This window comes from Paralichthys olivaceus, chromosome 21, assembly GCF_024713975.1.
Source record: "Paralichthys olivaceus isolate ysfri-2021 chromosome 21, ASM2471397v2, whole genome shotgun sequence".
Taxonomy (NCBI): Eukaryota; Metazoa; Chordata; class Actinopteri; order Pleuronectiformes; family Paralichthyidae; genus Paralichthys; species Paralichthys olivaceus.
Window position 1 is genome coordinate 11670290 of NC_091113.1, and position 14840 is coordinate 11685129.

Below are 14840 nucleotides of genomic sequence, written 5' to 3' on the forward strand. Positions count from 1 at the left end.
AAGACTTATGTTAAATCTATATTTGCATCTATATATTCTTGATGTCGAGTGTTCCTAATGATGTTGTATCCTAAATTTCCCTCGGGATCAATAGAGTATTTATCTATCCTATCTACTCAAAGTGCCTCAAACTAGGGCTGGGTAGTAATGGCTTAAAACTATATCAGAAATGTCAGTCCATGGATAATTATCATGATAAATATCACATTATTATTTCTTTAATGACGGATTTCTGCTCTTGGGCGAAATATTCCTATTTTATTTCATACAGTAAGACTCACAATGAGAGGTCCATGTAACGACTGAAACAAATCAGACAGGTGGGAGGAGCTGGCTCCTGTACAACCTGACTTTGTCACTTTATCGCTGTCTCCCACCATTTGCTGCGTAAACGTGCGGGTGTCCCTCATAGATTCAAGTCCCTCCCATGCAGACAGTCCTTCCACTCAGCCAAGAATGAGTAGATCTCCATCCGTCCGTCCACTCTGTCTGGAGAGGAACGCGTTCGGATAACCGCAGCGGTGGTTCTGGCACAGGCGCAGCGCGCTACTCCACATCCCGCGATGGGCGCGTAACGACCGTATCAAGACGCAGCTGCATTTGAAGCCTTCGCCGTTACGCGCCCGGTCAGGATGAGGGTAACCTTTGGCTCTCTGGTTGTCGTAGCAGGCATCTGTGGTCTCCTCAGCTACGCTTTTCTGGCCACTTCCCTCGGAACAGAGTACTGGTACATTATAGGGATGAACCCCATGAACATGAGCCACCTGGAGGACGTGAGCTTCCACTATGGACTGTGGACTACAAACGAAGGTTGGGCTCTGATTTTACATAACTTTATTTCAAATAACCCAGTCATTGATGGAGTGAAATTGCAACATCACTTATTTTTACTGTAACATCCAGGTGGGAAGGTGGAGGCAGACTCCAACGACTCTTTCAAAGCTGACTACTCTGACAGTGAGCTGCTCATGCTGAGTAAGTTTCTCCTCCAGCTTTGATTCAGCTTTATTTGTGTTGTTGTTCAATGTTATAGTCAGCAAACTGCCTGTGCATGTGCCTTGACAATTGTGTAGCTGCCATATTAAAGTTCAGACAGGTTGCTCTCATGAAATTAATAATAAACTACTCTTACATTTTTTAAAATATCAATATAGCTACTACTAGTTTTTAGTAATAGTAACACTCTGTGTGTGTGTGTAGATATGCACAGTGCCATAGTGGTGGTGCTCACCCTCAGCCTGGTCCTCCTGCTGTTTGGAGGTATCTGCGCGCTGGTCAGCTCCCTGGCTCGGAGTCCTGTGCTCCTCACCAGCTCAGCCTCCTACTTCTTCTTCTGCAGTAAGTCCACATTTTATTCCTTCACTCAGTGGAGTGATTGCTGACACTCCATCCATCCTCAGCCGAAGTGGAAGACAAACATTACAAACGTCCCAGCTGTTTCACCTGCAGTGTGTGGACTTGTAGGCGACGTCAGTAATGTTATGAGGTTGTTAATTTGTATGAGAAAACATTAAAGAGGTTATTTGGTGATAAATACTTAACAGCCTCAAAACCAATCCATTCAAGCGAAAAATACAATACCCAGTGGCCCTAAGATCAACTAGTAGCCTACAACTTGTGTACCTATATACTACTGGCAATACTTAAAGGTTCAGTGTGTAGAATGTTGTGACATCTAGTGGTGGAGTTGCATGTTGCAGCTGAATACCCCTCACCTCACTCTCCCCTTCCAAACATGACAGAGAACCTGTGGTAGACTTCAGTTGTCATAAAAACTCAAAAGGTGTTTAGTTTGTCCTGTTTGGACTAACGTTAAAAAACATGGCAGCCTCCATAGTGGAGAAAAATTCCAATGGAAAACATAAAATGATGTCCAGTGCCGTAAATTGTCTGTTTTGTGTAATATTAGACAAAAATTTCTCCAATTTAACAAATACTTTTTTGAATATTTAGTTACAATTTATGCAGAATCGCTGCTATTTTGCAACAGAAGTCTTTAAAGCAATAACAAGATATTTTCATCCACCAAGGAGATTGTTTGCATAAAGATCAGAATTTAAATGTGGTGTCATAAGCATGGGCGGAGTGACATTCTAGTTGTATATTGTAACAATGGAGCTGCACCAAAACTAAACGATTAAATCAAAGTTGACTAACCCTAATAAATGGGCGAAAAACCTTTAATAATTGTATCTTCAAGTAAACAGCTTGTTTCTGCTGACAAATTAGATGCAAAGTTTAAAATCTGATTGTCTTTTTGGCTGCAGTTGTAAAAGTTGTTCATTCTCGACGAACATCGATGTTTTCCTCTCACCGCCTCACATAGAAATAATGAAACTTCTCACTATGTTTCATTACTGAAATGGACGAGTTCACGTCCCAGCACTTGTCACGCTGAGGCGTTTACCTCGAGGTGACCTAGGGGCCGTAGCTGAGCAAACCAGCATCCATTAAGACACCGCAAACTCAACAGGGCTGACGGAGAATGATGCACTAACAGGATGAAGACAGCAATGCAGATATTGCTACTGTCCTGTAATATACAACCTGATTATCTGATCCAAGTTAACTGTCATAATCAGAACAAGCAGAGCCGTCATTAACAGACGGATCAGTCGTCGGCCCAATTCAATTCAGATTAAACTCACTAGTGAGGGTTTTTCTCTTCTGGTGTGTGTTCTCCATCATGAATCTACTACCACACATCCAACCTGATAATGATTTGACCATCCAACAAATCATGTCCATGTGGGTCATTGGGGAGCATCACATTGCTGCTAACCTTGTCTGCACTATTATGTTAACTGGGTATTTACAGTAATCAAGTTATTGGTCCATGCATTAACGCGATGAGCTCTTCCCCCTGGATCTCCACCTTATGACCTTCATAAAGACGAGCTTTGTGACACATGAACACTTACCTAAAAAGACCCTTTATACTGTCTCCTTAATAAGCAGCACATGGTAAAGTGTCGAATCTAATGATTGCCTGAATTAGATTGGAGTCATCTTGTGAACTTGTTGACCACCCAACTTTTAAGCTGTCCGGGACAGTCACTGCTTTCTTTTTGCTGCCCTAAAATTCTGTTTCTATTTGTGTATTATGTGAATAAACTTCACTGGAAATGTCACTTTATAAATTATACCTCCTCCAAATCAGATTTCAAGTCAGTAGATCCAGATTTTTATTTGCATCTGCAAAATTCCTGAATCCGGTCATGCACCAAAATTAAATGCCTTTTTCCCCCAACCCATACAGTAACCCATCCAGTAGATTTTTTGCATGATCTTGTGGAGGCTATCAAAAAAACATAACATATTAATATTAAAAATATTAATATTAAATAATCACTTTAATTCATATAAGCTAAATGGGGGCACCACTGTTCAAAGGAAGGGAAAAGATAGCCAATTTATTGATTAGGTCTCATGAAATTACTAACTACAGATTTGGAACGCAAAAATGACCACATCAAAGGTCAGCACAGTTGAAGGATATGGAGTTCTTGACAGTGTAGAGGTTGGCAAAAATCCCACTTATGCAACAGTAGTCAAAACCTTGTTGAAAGTAATTATGTGTTAACACCCACATCGAACCTTATTACAACACTTATATTCAAAACAACTTTATTTGGAGATCAATTCAAAGGCACATAGAGCATGTCAAAAACACAAGTAAATAAGAGAAATAATAAGAAACAATATGTTTAATTGTGAAAGAAACAGACCTCCACATTTGTATGAGTCTTCACGCACACGCACACGCACGCGCGCACACACACACACACACACACACACACACACACACACACACACACACACACATCACATCACAGTGACAACATGAATGTTCTGTTCATTTCTTTCTTCTGTATTCGTCCTAATGCTCCGACCGTTATGCAGCCCAGTGTGAATTAGCCTGAGCTCCCTGCAGGGTGGTTCCAATGAGCGCTTCATTTTCAGTATAACTCACTCTCTGAGATTTCCTCTGCAATGAGAACAGACGCACATAATGTGAAGTCATTAATATTGTATAAATAATAGCATGCATTAGGATGATTATTGATATTATTATTTCTGTTTTCTTATCTATACTCTACTGCCTGGAAGTTCAAATAAAATAATAGTAACAGCACCTGAAGAGAAAAATGTCAAGACTGTAAGTTTAAGTACTTGCTTTAGTAATAGTGTTTGAAGTATTAGTGGTAGTAAAAGTAGAATAAGTAGATTTGTTTTAAAGCAATGATTTATGTGTTAAATGTCCATAAACAAGAAAGAGTCTACAGCGACACTAGTAACGTCAATATGCTCACATTCTTATTATGTTTAACAGAATAGATTTAATTTAATCCTCTATTGATCTACATAAGGCATATTTTGGTATTACAGCAGCCCAGTAAATACCAGTACCCAATAAATACAGGTTAAAAAAAACAGATAGAAATAGAATAGGATAAAATTGAGTAAACTGAACTCTATACAACAACAGCATATAATATAATATAATATAATATAATATAATATAATATAATATAATATAATATAATATAATAGCACTTTTAACAATAACAAAAGACAGAAAAAATATACAGATACAAATGAAATAACTATAAATGTAAATATAATATACACATCATAATCAAACATTAAAACCACTCTCTGAGCAACATGGTGTAAAACCCTCAAACCATGTTTGAGTATCATGGTAGGTACAATGTTTAGCACGTCCAAGAAGGACCATTTGACACTCTGGCAAAGATGGTGCTAAATGAAAAGTCCAACCTTCCAAATAATGGTTAACACATTTCAGTGTAGATCAAAATAAAGTATCGTCCATCTCATTTAAAAAAAGGCCAGATCCCAAGGACAACATTTCTTTCAGTGGTACTTTGTGCTTTTACAATATCCTCTGTTCCCTCTGTCAGTCATCTTCCTCTGCTTCTCTGCTCTCCACAGTCAACTGCATAAAAATGAGACATCAGACGCAGCTTCCTCATCATTCCCTGAACTCACAGCACCTCGGGGTGTAACCGTAATGAAATGAATATTTTTTCTCTCCCTGGGTAGCCCTTGCACTGCACTTGCATCCCCTTAAAACCAATAGCGGCTGATACAAATTAAAAGGGTTTCCAATGGCAACACTAAGAAACTTGTGAGGGCTGTGTGGGTGTGTGTGTCAGTGTGGTCTCTGTTGACTGAAATGTTGTGTAATGGGACAACACGTGCGTCAGTGTTTCCTGTGTCTCACAATATGAGATTTCTGGAAGCTAATGGCTCCATGTTATTGCTGTTTTATTGATGAGTGGTGTGACTTTCCGCTTCATAACTGTTGGAGTCCAACACGTGGTTTTCTTGCCTCAAAATGTGTTTATACATAAAAAAATTTGCGATATATAATGTATGTGGTGCAGTGGTTAACCTCACAGCAGGACGGTTTGAGTCCGAGTTTGGCCAGAGTGTTTCTGTCTGTGTGGGTTTTCCGCACTAAGCTCCGCTCTTTATATTCTGAGGAAACAACTGTGATGAAGCTTGTTATTGTATATGTTTTCCTTGTAAAGACTTTGTGCAGCATTTCAGGGCGTGACAAGACAATGAGTCAATTAAATCCAGAGTCTGTGATGTCTTGATTTAAACTTAGGTTCGGTAATTTGTTTCTGAAACACTTGAAATCCAGGATTACCAACCCCAGCTTTAAGCCAAAATCATGTTCTCCTGGAAAACACACAAGTTCTTTGTCCCAGAATTCATAAAACCTCTGAGTTTGTTAGCCCAGCTCTGCTTTGACACCTCTGCTGTGTCGCTCTCTCTCTCCAGGTCTGCTGACACTGTGCGGCGTCAGCCTCTACATCATCTACTCGTACAAGGCCCTGGCAGAGATAGAGCGGCAGGTGGGAGCAGAGGGCCTGGCCTACATTCACACCTCCTTCGGCTGGTCTCTGGGTATGGCCTGGCTCTCCTACATCCTGGAGCTCCTCACCGGTGCTCTGCTGCTCGTCGCTGCACAGATGGTCAAGGTGCAGCACAGCAGTCCCTCCATAGCCTGACACCCGGGACGCGGACAGGACAGGACAGGCACTGAACTGTATTGAACTATCAGAGTATGTTTCTGCCATGTGGTTCTATTGCTGGAAAGTATTACATCTACGACAACATACAAAGACTGAATTTAAAATCAGTTGGATTTGTTAAAAAGTGTGTTCTGAGTTATAAAGGTCAATGTCCTTAAATCCGCTGCAGACTGTAAACAAAGTTTCTGTTGTGAATTGAAGTGAGTTTCATCCCTCTGGCCCATGGCCCCCTCTTGTGGTTCTGTCCACAACCACACTCATAGTATATATTCTGTGCCAAACTACACATACAAGCTCCCAATTTAAGATCATTTCCTGTTAGTTTACATATGTGGAAACATATTGTTGTATTTGTTATCCTGAAGACTGATTTGATGTCAGGTGTATTTGTTTTGAATGTTTACAGTGTTAAACTAAAATATGTTGTGCATCATCGTGCCATGTTAGCGGCATGATTTTTCTTTTTAAAATGAATATTGATTCCATGTGACGACAGCTTTAAAAGCTTCAATACTGCAGCAAATTACTGCTTTCTCCAACTTCTAGATGTTTAACATATTCCTTCAGTTCCCCAGGTTTTGATGCACAACAGTGACTGTTTCTTAGTGTTTTTTCCTGATTACCAGTTACTTTACGTCTGTTTCATAAGAAAGTAAATATTAATTAGGTTATACTTGCGTTTTAGATTCTGGTATTTGTTTTATGAGATATACTTTGTGCTTCCAGCATGTTCTCACAACATTATGTGTTATAAGGCCTGATCCTCAGTTATCTCTCATCACTCCTGTGATAAACGTGAGGCGGATCCTCCTCGTTGGCTTAATGAAATTGTTAATTGTGCATGACCTTTGTTGATGTCGTCAGTGACATGGAGGCAGGTTTGTGTCCCAGTTCAACAGAATCCACTGTTACTATGGTAACAGCCAGGGCAGTTTACGATTTAAATTAAGAAATGGAGTAATCTGTCTGTCAATTTTCTGAAGACACACTCACTCGCTGTGGTCATCAGCAACACTCACGCCATTTTTGAAGTCGATAAGATGAGATGTTGACAGAGACTTCTCAATTTAAAGTTAGATATTGTTTAGTTTTTGAACCGTTTTTTCTGTTGCTTATATTCTGTAGTTTTTAGCACTAATATTTTATATTTACATAAATCATTCCTGTTTATTCTTTGTGAATATGTAAGTCCTAAATACAAATGCAACAATTGAGGTTCATACAACTTCAGTTCCTTGAATAATAAATGATTACGGTTACGATTGTGATTTTCTGAGACAAATATATTGTAAAGGCAAATTGAGAAATTGACTTGGTGGTAAAGTGAGTCATGTTTAATGAGATGAGATCATCCCTGCTCATTCACAAACACAGTGCTTCCAGAAAATGACACAGCCTGGCAGCCAGTTCATTTATTAAGACATGAAGTAGGCACCAAGGTCCCAGCTGTATGAAACAAACGAGTCTTAGATTCAGTCATTTCTTCAAACAGTGATTAAACAACAGGAAACGCTCCAATAACAGGAATGATACACTCACTACATCACTAAAAATAAGCTGGAGCAGAGACCTGACTGGAGACGTCAGTCTGCTGCTCAGATTCTAAACTTTAGTTTAGCTCAAAGAACATGGAGGTTAATCATAAGTCAAGCATCTCGGTCGCCTCCTGGTGGCTTGCTGCAGTATAAGACCTCCACGATGTTAGTGGAAGGGACATGGACCAAACTAAGAAGTCAAACTACAGATGAAGTACATTTTTCTCAAAGATGGCTTCTGTCATTTTCGGATTCCTCTTATCACACTGGTGTTTGTGAAGTGTCAAATTTTCTGGTAAGTTTGGTTGTAGTTTGTCAAAAGAAGCTTCCATGATACTCAAACCTCCAACTGTAACTCAACAGCACTGCAGTTACTTTAAGGTTAACAGCTCTTTAAGGCAAGGTGATCCATGAAAAATTAGGCCTCATAATAAAAGATTACTTTACAAAAAGATGGAACCAAACAGTTCATCAAATAAATAATAATGTTCTTAGAAAATGACATTTTCTCATATGTACATATTACAGATTGTTCCATGTAGCTGTGATCAGGGAAGAACCTCCATCATAATATTGGAGGGCACTGGCTGATGTTTGCACATTGGCCAGTCATATTGATTTATCCATCTCATCTCAATATGTGTGTATAGGTTGTTGGGACGAGAGGAAAAAGGCAGATTTGTCAGATGCCGTTCATTCTTCTGATGCTAGATATTACCCATTAAAGTCCTGATGTTCTGATCCATTTTAATCAGGTTTCTTTCTGTGCTTCTGTCTGTTCGCCGCTTCACACTCGCAGTTCAGGACGGACGAAGACGACGGCACTTTCTGCTCTTGCTCATTCTCTGAGCGGCCACATGGACCAATGGAGTGCACCGATTTCAGCTCAAGTAACGAGCAAAGAGACAAATCATCCAAAAAACACGGCACTTGCACGATACTTCCAACGCTGCCACAGAGAAGTAACTTCCAGCTGTGGTGTTTCATCAAAGATACAAAAAATAAGAGGAGGAAGAGGGCGGGTTGTGTCAGCCAGGTAAGCACACCTTCCCTGCAAACAGCAGGCCCACGATGGTGAAGAATATGGACAGAACGAAGAGCACGTAGGAGGAGCCCACCACTGTGTTGTTGGGCAGCTTGTACGGCTGACCTCCAACCTCGTTCATGTAGAAGCCAATGGGGAATATGAGAGCGGCCATACAGAACAGGACCACTGTGAGAGAGAGAGAGAGGACGATTAACATCACCTACCAACCAGCATCACTTACTACACCTGGAACAAAGAGTTATTCAAAAGTAAAACAGCAAAATTGTCACAGTCTTCTTGCATTTGCTCCTCATACACTCAACAGTTTAACTTAAGTAAAAGTACAAATTAAGAGACAAAGAGTACCACATTAACATTTCTATTTGAGTAAAAATAAGTACTTAATTTTCAATTTATTAGTATAAGTATTAGAAGTAAAAGTACTTGCAGTGTATCCTATTCCCTAATGCAATACTTTACTACATCATTAACTGAGCCTACGGTATATTTAGTTAAATAGAGGAATGATACAGATAATTTTTTTATTAATAAAACATGCTGCAGATAATGTTACTGAAAACACTTGTATTGTCATTTATTGTTTTATATGTATTTATACTTATTATATTTTACTTTATACCTACATTTATACTCATACTAAGAACCTATTCTTCATACTTACTTTTATATTTTATTGTTTTCTTGTTTGTTATTGTAACATGTGAACAATATCTGGCATGAGTTTCCTTCAAGATTAATAAAGTATATTTAATCTTATCTTATCTCATCACCCTTTATTTATTTATTGCATAAATGATGAGATCACTAGAAGTTATGGATAAACAGGAGACTAAAGGTAAAAAGTGGGGACGCGGCTAAAGTAATGGATACATGGCTCAAATAGTCAGTTGACGGTATGAGTTTATATAATAGTTTTTCCAACATTAAATATTTTGTTTCCAAATCTTTACGTTTCATTTAGAGAAAACATTCAGATTTTAAAATGTGTGTGGAAATAAAAAGCTGCCCTCGTATCGACGGTCTGTGCTTGAGAACTAGCTGCTCTTCTATATATAGAGCCGTGTGAAGCCAGACTCCTGCCACAGTGCTCTCGAACACAGACTCATTTTGTCTAATCTAACCCTAAAAATAGAGGCCGGCTCATCAATTAGAGCTCCTCAACAGCCACTTTGACGTAATTAGCAGACAGAAAAGAAATGCATTAATGTGGAGTCAGGCTAAGTCTATTTCTTCCACATAAACGGTAAGGGAAGGTTTTGTCTCATGGTTATTTTCTACCCTTGGTTTGCAGTTAAAATGTCTTTTGATGTTTGAAAGGCTGATCTCAACTTTCAGTTTATTCCGGATCTTTGAGTATCATTTGAAAGAAGAGAGAAAATCAATACAGGGTGGAATGGATAATGCATGGACGTGAAGGGTGCAATTAAATTGGAAAATCCCTCTTGTCATCCCAGGTTATAATGAAACAGGATAAAAGCTGAGAGTGAACACCTACTCCCCATGAAGGCAATCCATCGTGCGTATCGGGTGGCCTCGCGGCGCCAGTGTGACATCACCAGCAGGCCGCAGGTGACGGTGAGGGAGACGATGCCGAGTAGGATGAGGAAGAGCGTGGTGATCCACTCCGGGGGCAGCTGCGGAGGGATGCAGGTCCGGTCTCGACCGTGGATGGTCTGGCATTGGCGGACCAGCCCCACGGTCAGAGAGCCTGGATGAAGACAGATAAGAGGAGGAGAGTTCAGGTTAAAGAAAACTCTTCTTATTAGATCCTTCAACAAAGCAGTTGAATATGTTGGGGGTTTCCTATCTTTATTCAAGAGCGAGGTTTTTCCTTTTAGAGGACATGTTGATATAGTTCAAACCCTGCACATAGTGTACCTCTAGTCAACATACATGATTCTTTATACAACAAACTCAATCTAATTCACAGCAGCATGTTGTGACATAATTTGTCTGTGTGTTGAACACTCCCAGGAGCCTCTCTGGTACCCCAAAGTGACCGCGGGCAGAGGAACTGTTGGTATGGTGACAGGTTGATGGGCGGTGTGTGCCAGCAGCAGCAACCCCCCCCCCCCCCCCCCCCCGAAGAGATCAATTCCCCTACATCATCATTGCAAGTCACTTGATGGCCTCCTGTGTCCCAAAGACACACAAACACTTGGAGCCCGATAGAAAGAGCAGCTGCTCGACTCTCCATCCAGACTCCCTGTGCTGGAATCCACCCGGCATCGTGCAAATGAGAGAAATTAAATCCTCCCACTCCTTCATTTATTCTTTTGTCTGACTCCCTTCTTTTTCTCGCCTTCCCAGAAATCAGTCAGTGCCCAGCAGGCAGAACACAGAAGAAAGAGGAAGTCTGTGCATTCCATGTATTGAATTGTAGAATTAACAAGTGAGTAAAACACAGGAAATATATTTTATATTATAGACCTTCGTTTGCATTTAAATGTTAAGGACTTTAATATATTATGTGTGAAATGCCATAGGAGAACATTTATGGATGTATGGATTATACCAAACTGTTAAGGTTTTATTCCTGCTCATTCCACAGATTTCTCATCATAATAAACAGAGAAAAACATTCTCCACCTTTATGAGCACATCTCTCCCCTTCTATCCCCTCATGCCACGAAATGAAAATAAACACTTCCTCTAAATATTTGATGTTGGCATGGAAAAGCTTCAGTTCCTGACAGTGGATCATGGATAGTGCTGCCGGGTGATGATACCAGAACCAGACTAATGGAAACAACAACAGGCCCAAACCACATCCTCCTGCGGGCTGACCTCCTTCCCCTACACACAGGATATCCTGTTCCCTCTCAACACCACGGGGTTGGGGACAATGTAAATAGTGTGATCACATCCCTTCATCGAGGACTCCACACCAAACCAGAGCAAGTTAAAGAGCACAAACAGAGTGCGTTTTTACAGTCTACACACAGCTTCATTTTACTGTTTGTCTAGTTACACTTACTTCAGGTATTACTGCTGAACTAAATTTGTGCAAACTCAAATAACTGGTCATGGATGAATGGAAAGATATTGATGGTTGCAGCATAAAAAGGATGTGTCACACGACAAGCTCCCATAGCTGTCTTTTCCTCAAACTCATGGAGCAGAGGAGTTGACTTTATTCTTGACGTGTGCTAAAGTGTTGTGTTGAGAGGAACATGTGTGAGTTTTCAGAGGAGCGGAGCGGGGTTCAGCAAATACAGGTTAAAGTCAGCCACTTGAAACACACACACACACACACACACACACACATACATACACTGCATGTCCACACTGGTGCTCAGTTTCTCACTCACACACACAAACACACAGTGCACACATACTGACCCTGTGTGGAATGAAAGAGCTGCACAGTCAAACAAGGTTACCTGTGTGTTTGAACAGCAGCTGTAATGAATTCAGCTCTGCTTTTACCAGTGGTGTGATTCTGAATGATCTTAAAAAACGTATACAGAAGCTCACTCAGAGTGAACTTTGCCACAGTAATATCATAACTTTCTATCTTTTCCTTCTCTTGTATGAGTTTTTAAGACCCAGAGAGACCCCTAAACAGATTTAGCAACTGGTTCAGGCTCCGTACGGAGGCACACATTGAGAGAAAATCCACCGACGTGAACACTGAGCTCTCGCAGGCAAAATAAAATATGTCATGACTGTGCCAGCGGAGTCTGAATTCTCCAGGTGGAAAACAGTTCTCTCCCAGGGGTCCTCATTAAAAGTCACACGTCTTCATTCCCAGACAACACTTCCTGCCTTTAGGCAATTACCACCCGGCTAATTGAACAGGAACAAAGGGCCTTTTAGTGCAGTAAGTACAGTCATGCCACAACATTGTTCAACACGAGGAACAGAAGTGTAGAGGGGGGAGAGCTTGTTCTGAACTTCAGTCCATTCCTGGACTGTGATGATAGAGGACAAATAAAAAAGAGTCGCTGCATATTAACTAATGAAACCAAAACAGCTTGTATTGTTTTCACTGCACAAGGCTTTTCTTTTTTTACAACAAATGAAATCCTGTAATAACCACGTAGCACGTCTGCTACATGCTTATCTCCACTGCAGTGTACGGATGGAGGCTAACAAGAGCCTCTGTTGGCTGTACACATACTGTACTGGTACTGTTTGTCTGTCGCATCAGTTTTAGTCAATGTTTATCTTTGGACTTTGCATCTGAATATTTCTCTATTGCAATAATCAGGGACGTTGACTGTACATTCAACAGACAACACTTTAATTCTAGGACTGACTGCACAATCTGTGCAATGTGGCTTCTCACTACAATGATAATTATAAAGCATCAGTAAATTAGGATTATTACTAATTCAGATACAATCATTTAAATGTATGAAAACACGTAACAATATAAATATTGTATCTGTCGTTAAATATCAATAACTAAAAATCAAACAATCAAACTTCACAATTCACACATTAAAGGGGAATAGTGTAGAATCTGTGGGTTGGTTTGTATGAAGTTGCTTTTTTGGATATGAATGATAGACCGTATATAAAGATGGATGACATCCAGAAAGGAAGCCGAATTATCCAGGATATGAACAACGGCATCTTGCATATTTGGAGCTAGAGTCTGTAGTGATCGAGGGATGGTGTTGATCAGATATCTTAATTTTTCTTCTTACCTTTCCCTCATTTCTGAATTATTTTTCTTAAACACTCAATATGTTCGCCCTCACTAGAGGAAAATCTGAGAATAAAGAGAAATCCCTGCTCATGACCTCTGATCACCAGTAACCTGTGACAAACCAAACAGGTTGACAGTCACTGCTCGATGACTGATGTCTGACATAAAGTTGCTCATGTGATGTGTCTGATGTCTGTTCAGCCTCAGAACTACTGGGTGTGATGGGAGTTTTTCACACTGGCTTTAAAAAACTTTACAAACTTTATCAAAAGGAAAAACCTCCAGGTAAACATAACCATATCTGTTTAGATCCTATGACAGATGTTTAGCTCTCCACGCTCCCATGGATGAAGAGGTCAGAGGTCAGTGCAGGAGTGTGGACCAATCAGCAACAACCAGCACCTACCAGCTGATTCTCCGGTGTTGATCCAGTCCGGGTTGACGATGCTGGCGATAGCGAAGATGTCCGCAGCGAGGAAGAGGCATCCTGAGATCACGGTCAGTTTATCCATGTCGGTGCGCTCAGGTGCGGGTCACAGTGTTCGTGCGCCTCGGTCTCACCTCCCCGGGACATGGACACGTCAGTGACCTACAGCCCCGGCACAGGTCTCCTCATCCCGGTGACGATGATGATGATGAGGAGGAGGAGGAGGAGGAGGAGTGGGTCGGTCCAGAACTCGTCCCCGCATCTCGCTTGAGTCCTTGCGGGGAGACACCCTTCTCCAGCCCAGAGGGTGAGGATCGCTGCCCGGGTTCTAGGATCACCTATCCCCGCCTGGTCCTCCACCGCATTCCCGTGATATGTCCCAAAAAAAACTAAAACTTTAAATTCTGCTCAAGTCTCCACATGTGAGATTTTGCTTCACGCATGCACTCGACTTATTTTCTGCAGAGATCGAGCCCCGGTCCTCTGCACGCACACAGACAGAAACCAGCGGCCATGTTCACACTTTAACTCAATCTGAGATTATAATCCCGTCCTCCACGATCTGAGTTTCAGTCGGTTTGCTCCTTCAAACCTAAAAGCTCTGAATCTACCGACGATGCTGTCCTCACTGAAAACTCACATCTACTGAGCTCACGTCTGTAGCAGCCAACTCTCGCGAGAACATCCGCAACTCCTGCCACCTTTATTATGCAATCATTTCAATGAGCTGCAGGGAGAAGCTCAGATTGTACAGTTACATCCTCACGATCATTCGGTGCAAGCTTTCAGCTACATCACGGTGCTCTCACCACCAGATGTGAGTTAGATCAGTTGTGACTGAGATGACAGTTTTAAAATTGGTTCATGATTTCTATGCATTTCTCAGACTTCTCATCATTATTGCTTTGATTGATCGTTCTTACTTGGATTTGGTCCAAAGCGCCAGAGCAAGTAAGTAAATGACAGATTCTGCAGGTGAACAGTCAGGCAGGGACATGTCGGGCAGGGACGTCTTCTGGTTTCTGTCTCAAGTTTGACAAATCATGTTTGAACAGATTATGGTTGAGAGCCGGAGCACATTGACTCAAAATGCTTTGATTCTTAA

The 14840-nt window shown here is 40.9% G+C and overlaps 2 protein-coding genes across 2 annotated transcripts; one reads left to right on the forward strand and one right to left on the reverse strand.

The window, feature by feature from the left end:
- The first annotated feature begins 490 nt into the window (after positions 1–490).
- Positions 491–6191, forward strand: tmem235b (transmembrane protein 235b). The gene is made up of 4 exons (XM_020083026.2): positions 491–810; positions 904–975; positions 1201–1338; positions 5815–6191. Exons 1-4 carry the CDS (start codon positions 633–635, stop codon positions 6042–6044), a joined length of 618 nt encoding a protein of 205 aa, XP_019938585.1. The 5' UTR covers positions 491–632; the 3' UTR covers positions 6045–6191.
- Positions 6192–7445: 1254 nt separating this feature from the next.
- On the reverse strand, positions 7446–14382 carry LOC109626787 (uncharacterized protein C16orf52 homolog B-like). Its single transcript, XM_020082949.2, has 3 exons — positions 13715–14382; positions 10147–10359; positions 7446–8816 (listed from the first exon to the last, which is right to left on the reverse strand). Exons 1-3 carry the CDS (start codon positions 13818–13820, stop codon positions 8632–8634), a joined length of 504 nt encoding a protein of 167 aa, XP_019938508.1. The 5' UTR covers positions 13821–14382; the 3' UTR covers positions 7446–8631.
- Positions 14383–14840: the final 458 nt, after the last annotated feature.

Excerpts from the sequence above, each read along its gene's own strand:
- LOC109626787 (XM_020082949.2), bottom strand. The coding sequence starts at position 13,820 with ATGGATAAACTGACCGTGATCTCAGGATGCCTCTTCCTCGCTGCGGAC. Across the intron at positions 10,360-13,714 it reads CAACACCGGAGAATCAGCTG|GCTCTCTGACCGTGGGGCTG; the intron begins GTAGGTGCTGGT and ends GTCTTCATCCAG. Across the intron at positions 8,817-10,146 it reads ATGGATTGCCTTCATGGGGA|TGGTCCTGTTCTGTATGGCC; the intron begins GTAGGTGTTCAC and ends TCTCTCTCACAG.
- tmem235b (XM_020083026.2), top strand. The coding sequence starts at position 633 with ATGAGGGTAACCTTTGGCTCTCTGGTTGTCGTAGCAGGCATCTGTGGT. Across the intron at positions 811-903 it reads ACTGTGGACTACAAACGAAG|GTGGGAAGGTGGAGGCAGAC; the intron begins GTTGGGCTCTGA and ends TGTAACATCCAG. Across the intron at positions 1,339-5,814 it reads CTCCTACTTCTTCTTCTGCA|GTCTGCTGACACTGTGCGGC; the intron begins GTAAGTCCACAT and ends CTCTCTCTCCAG.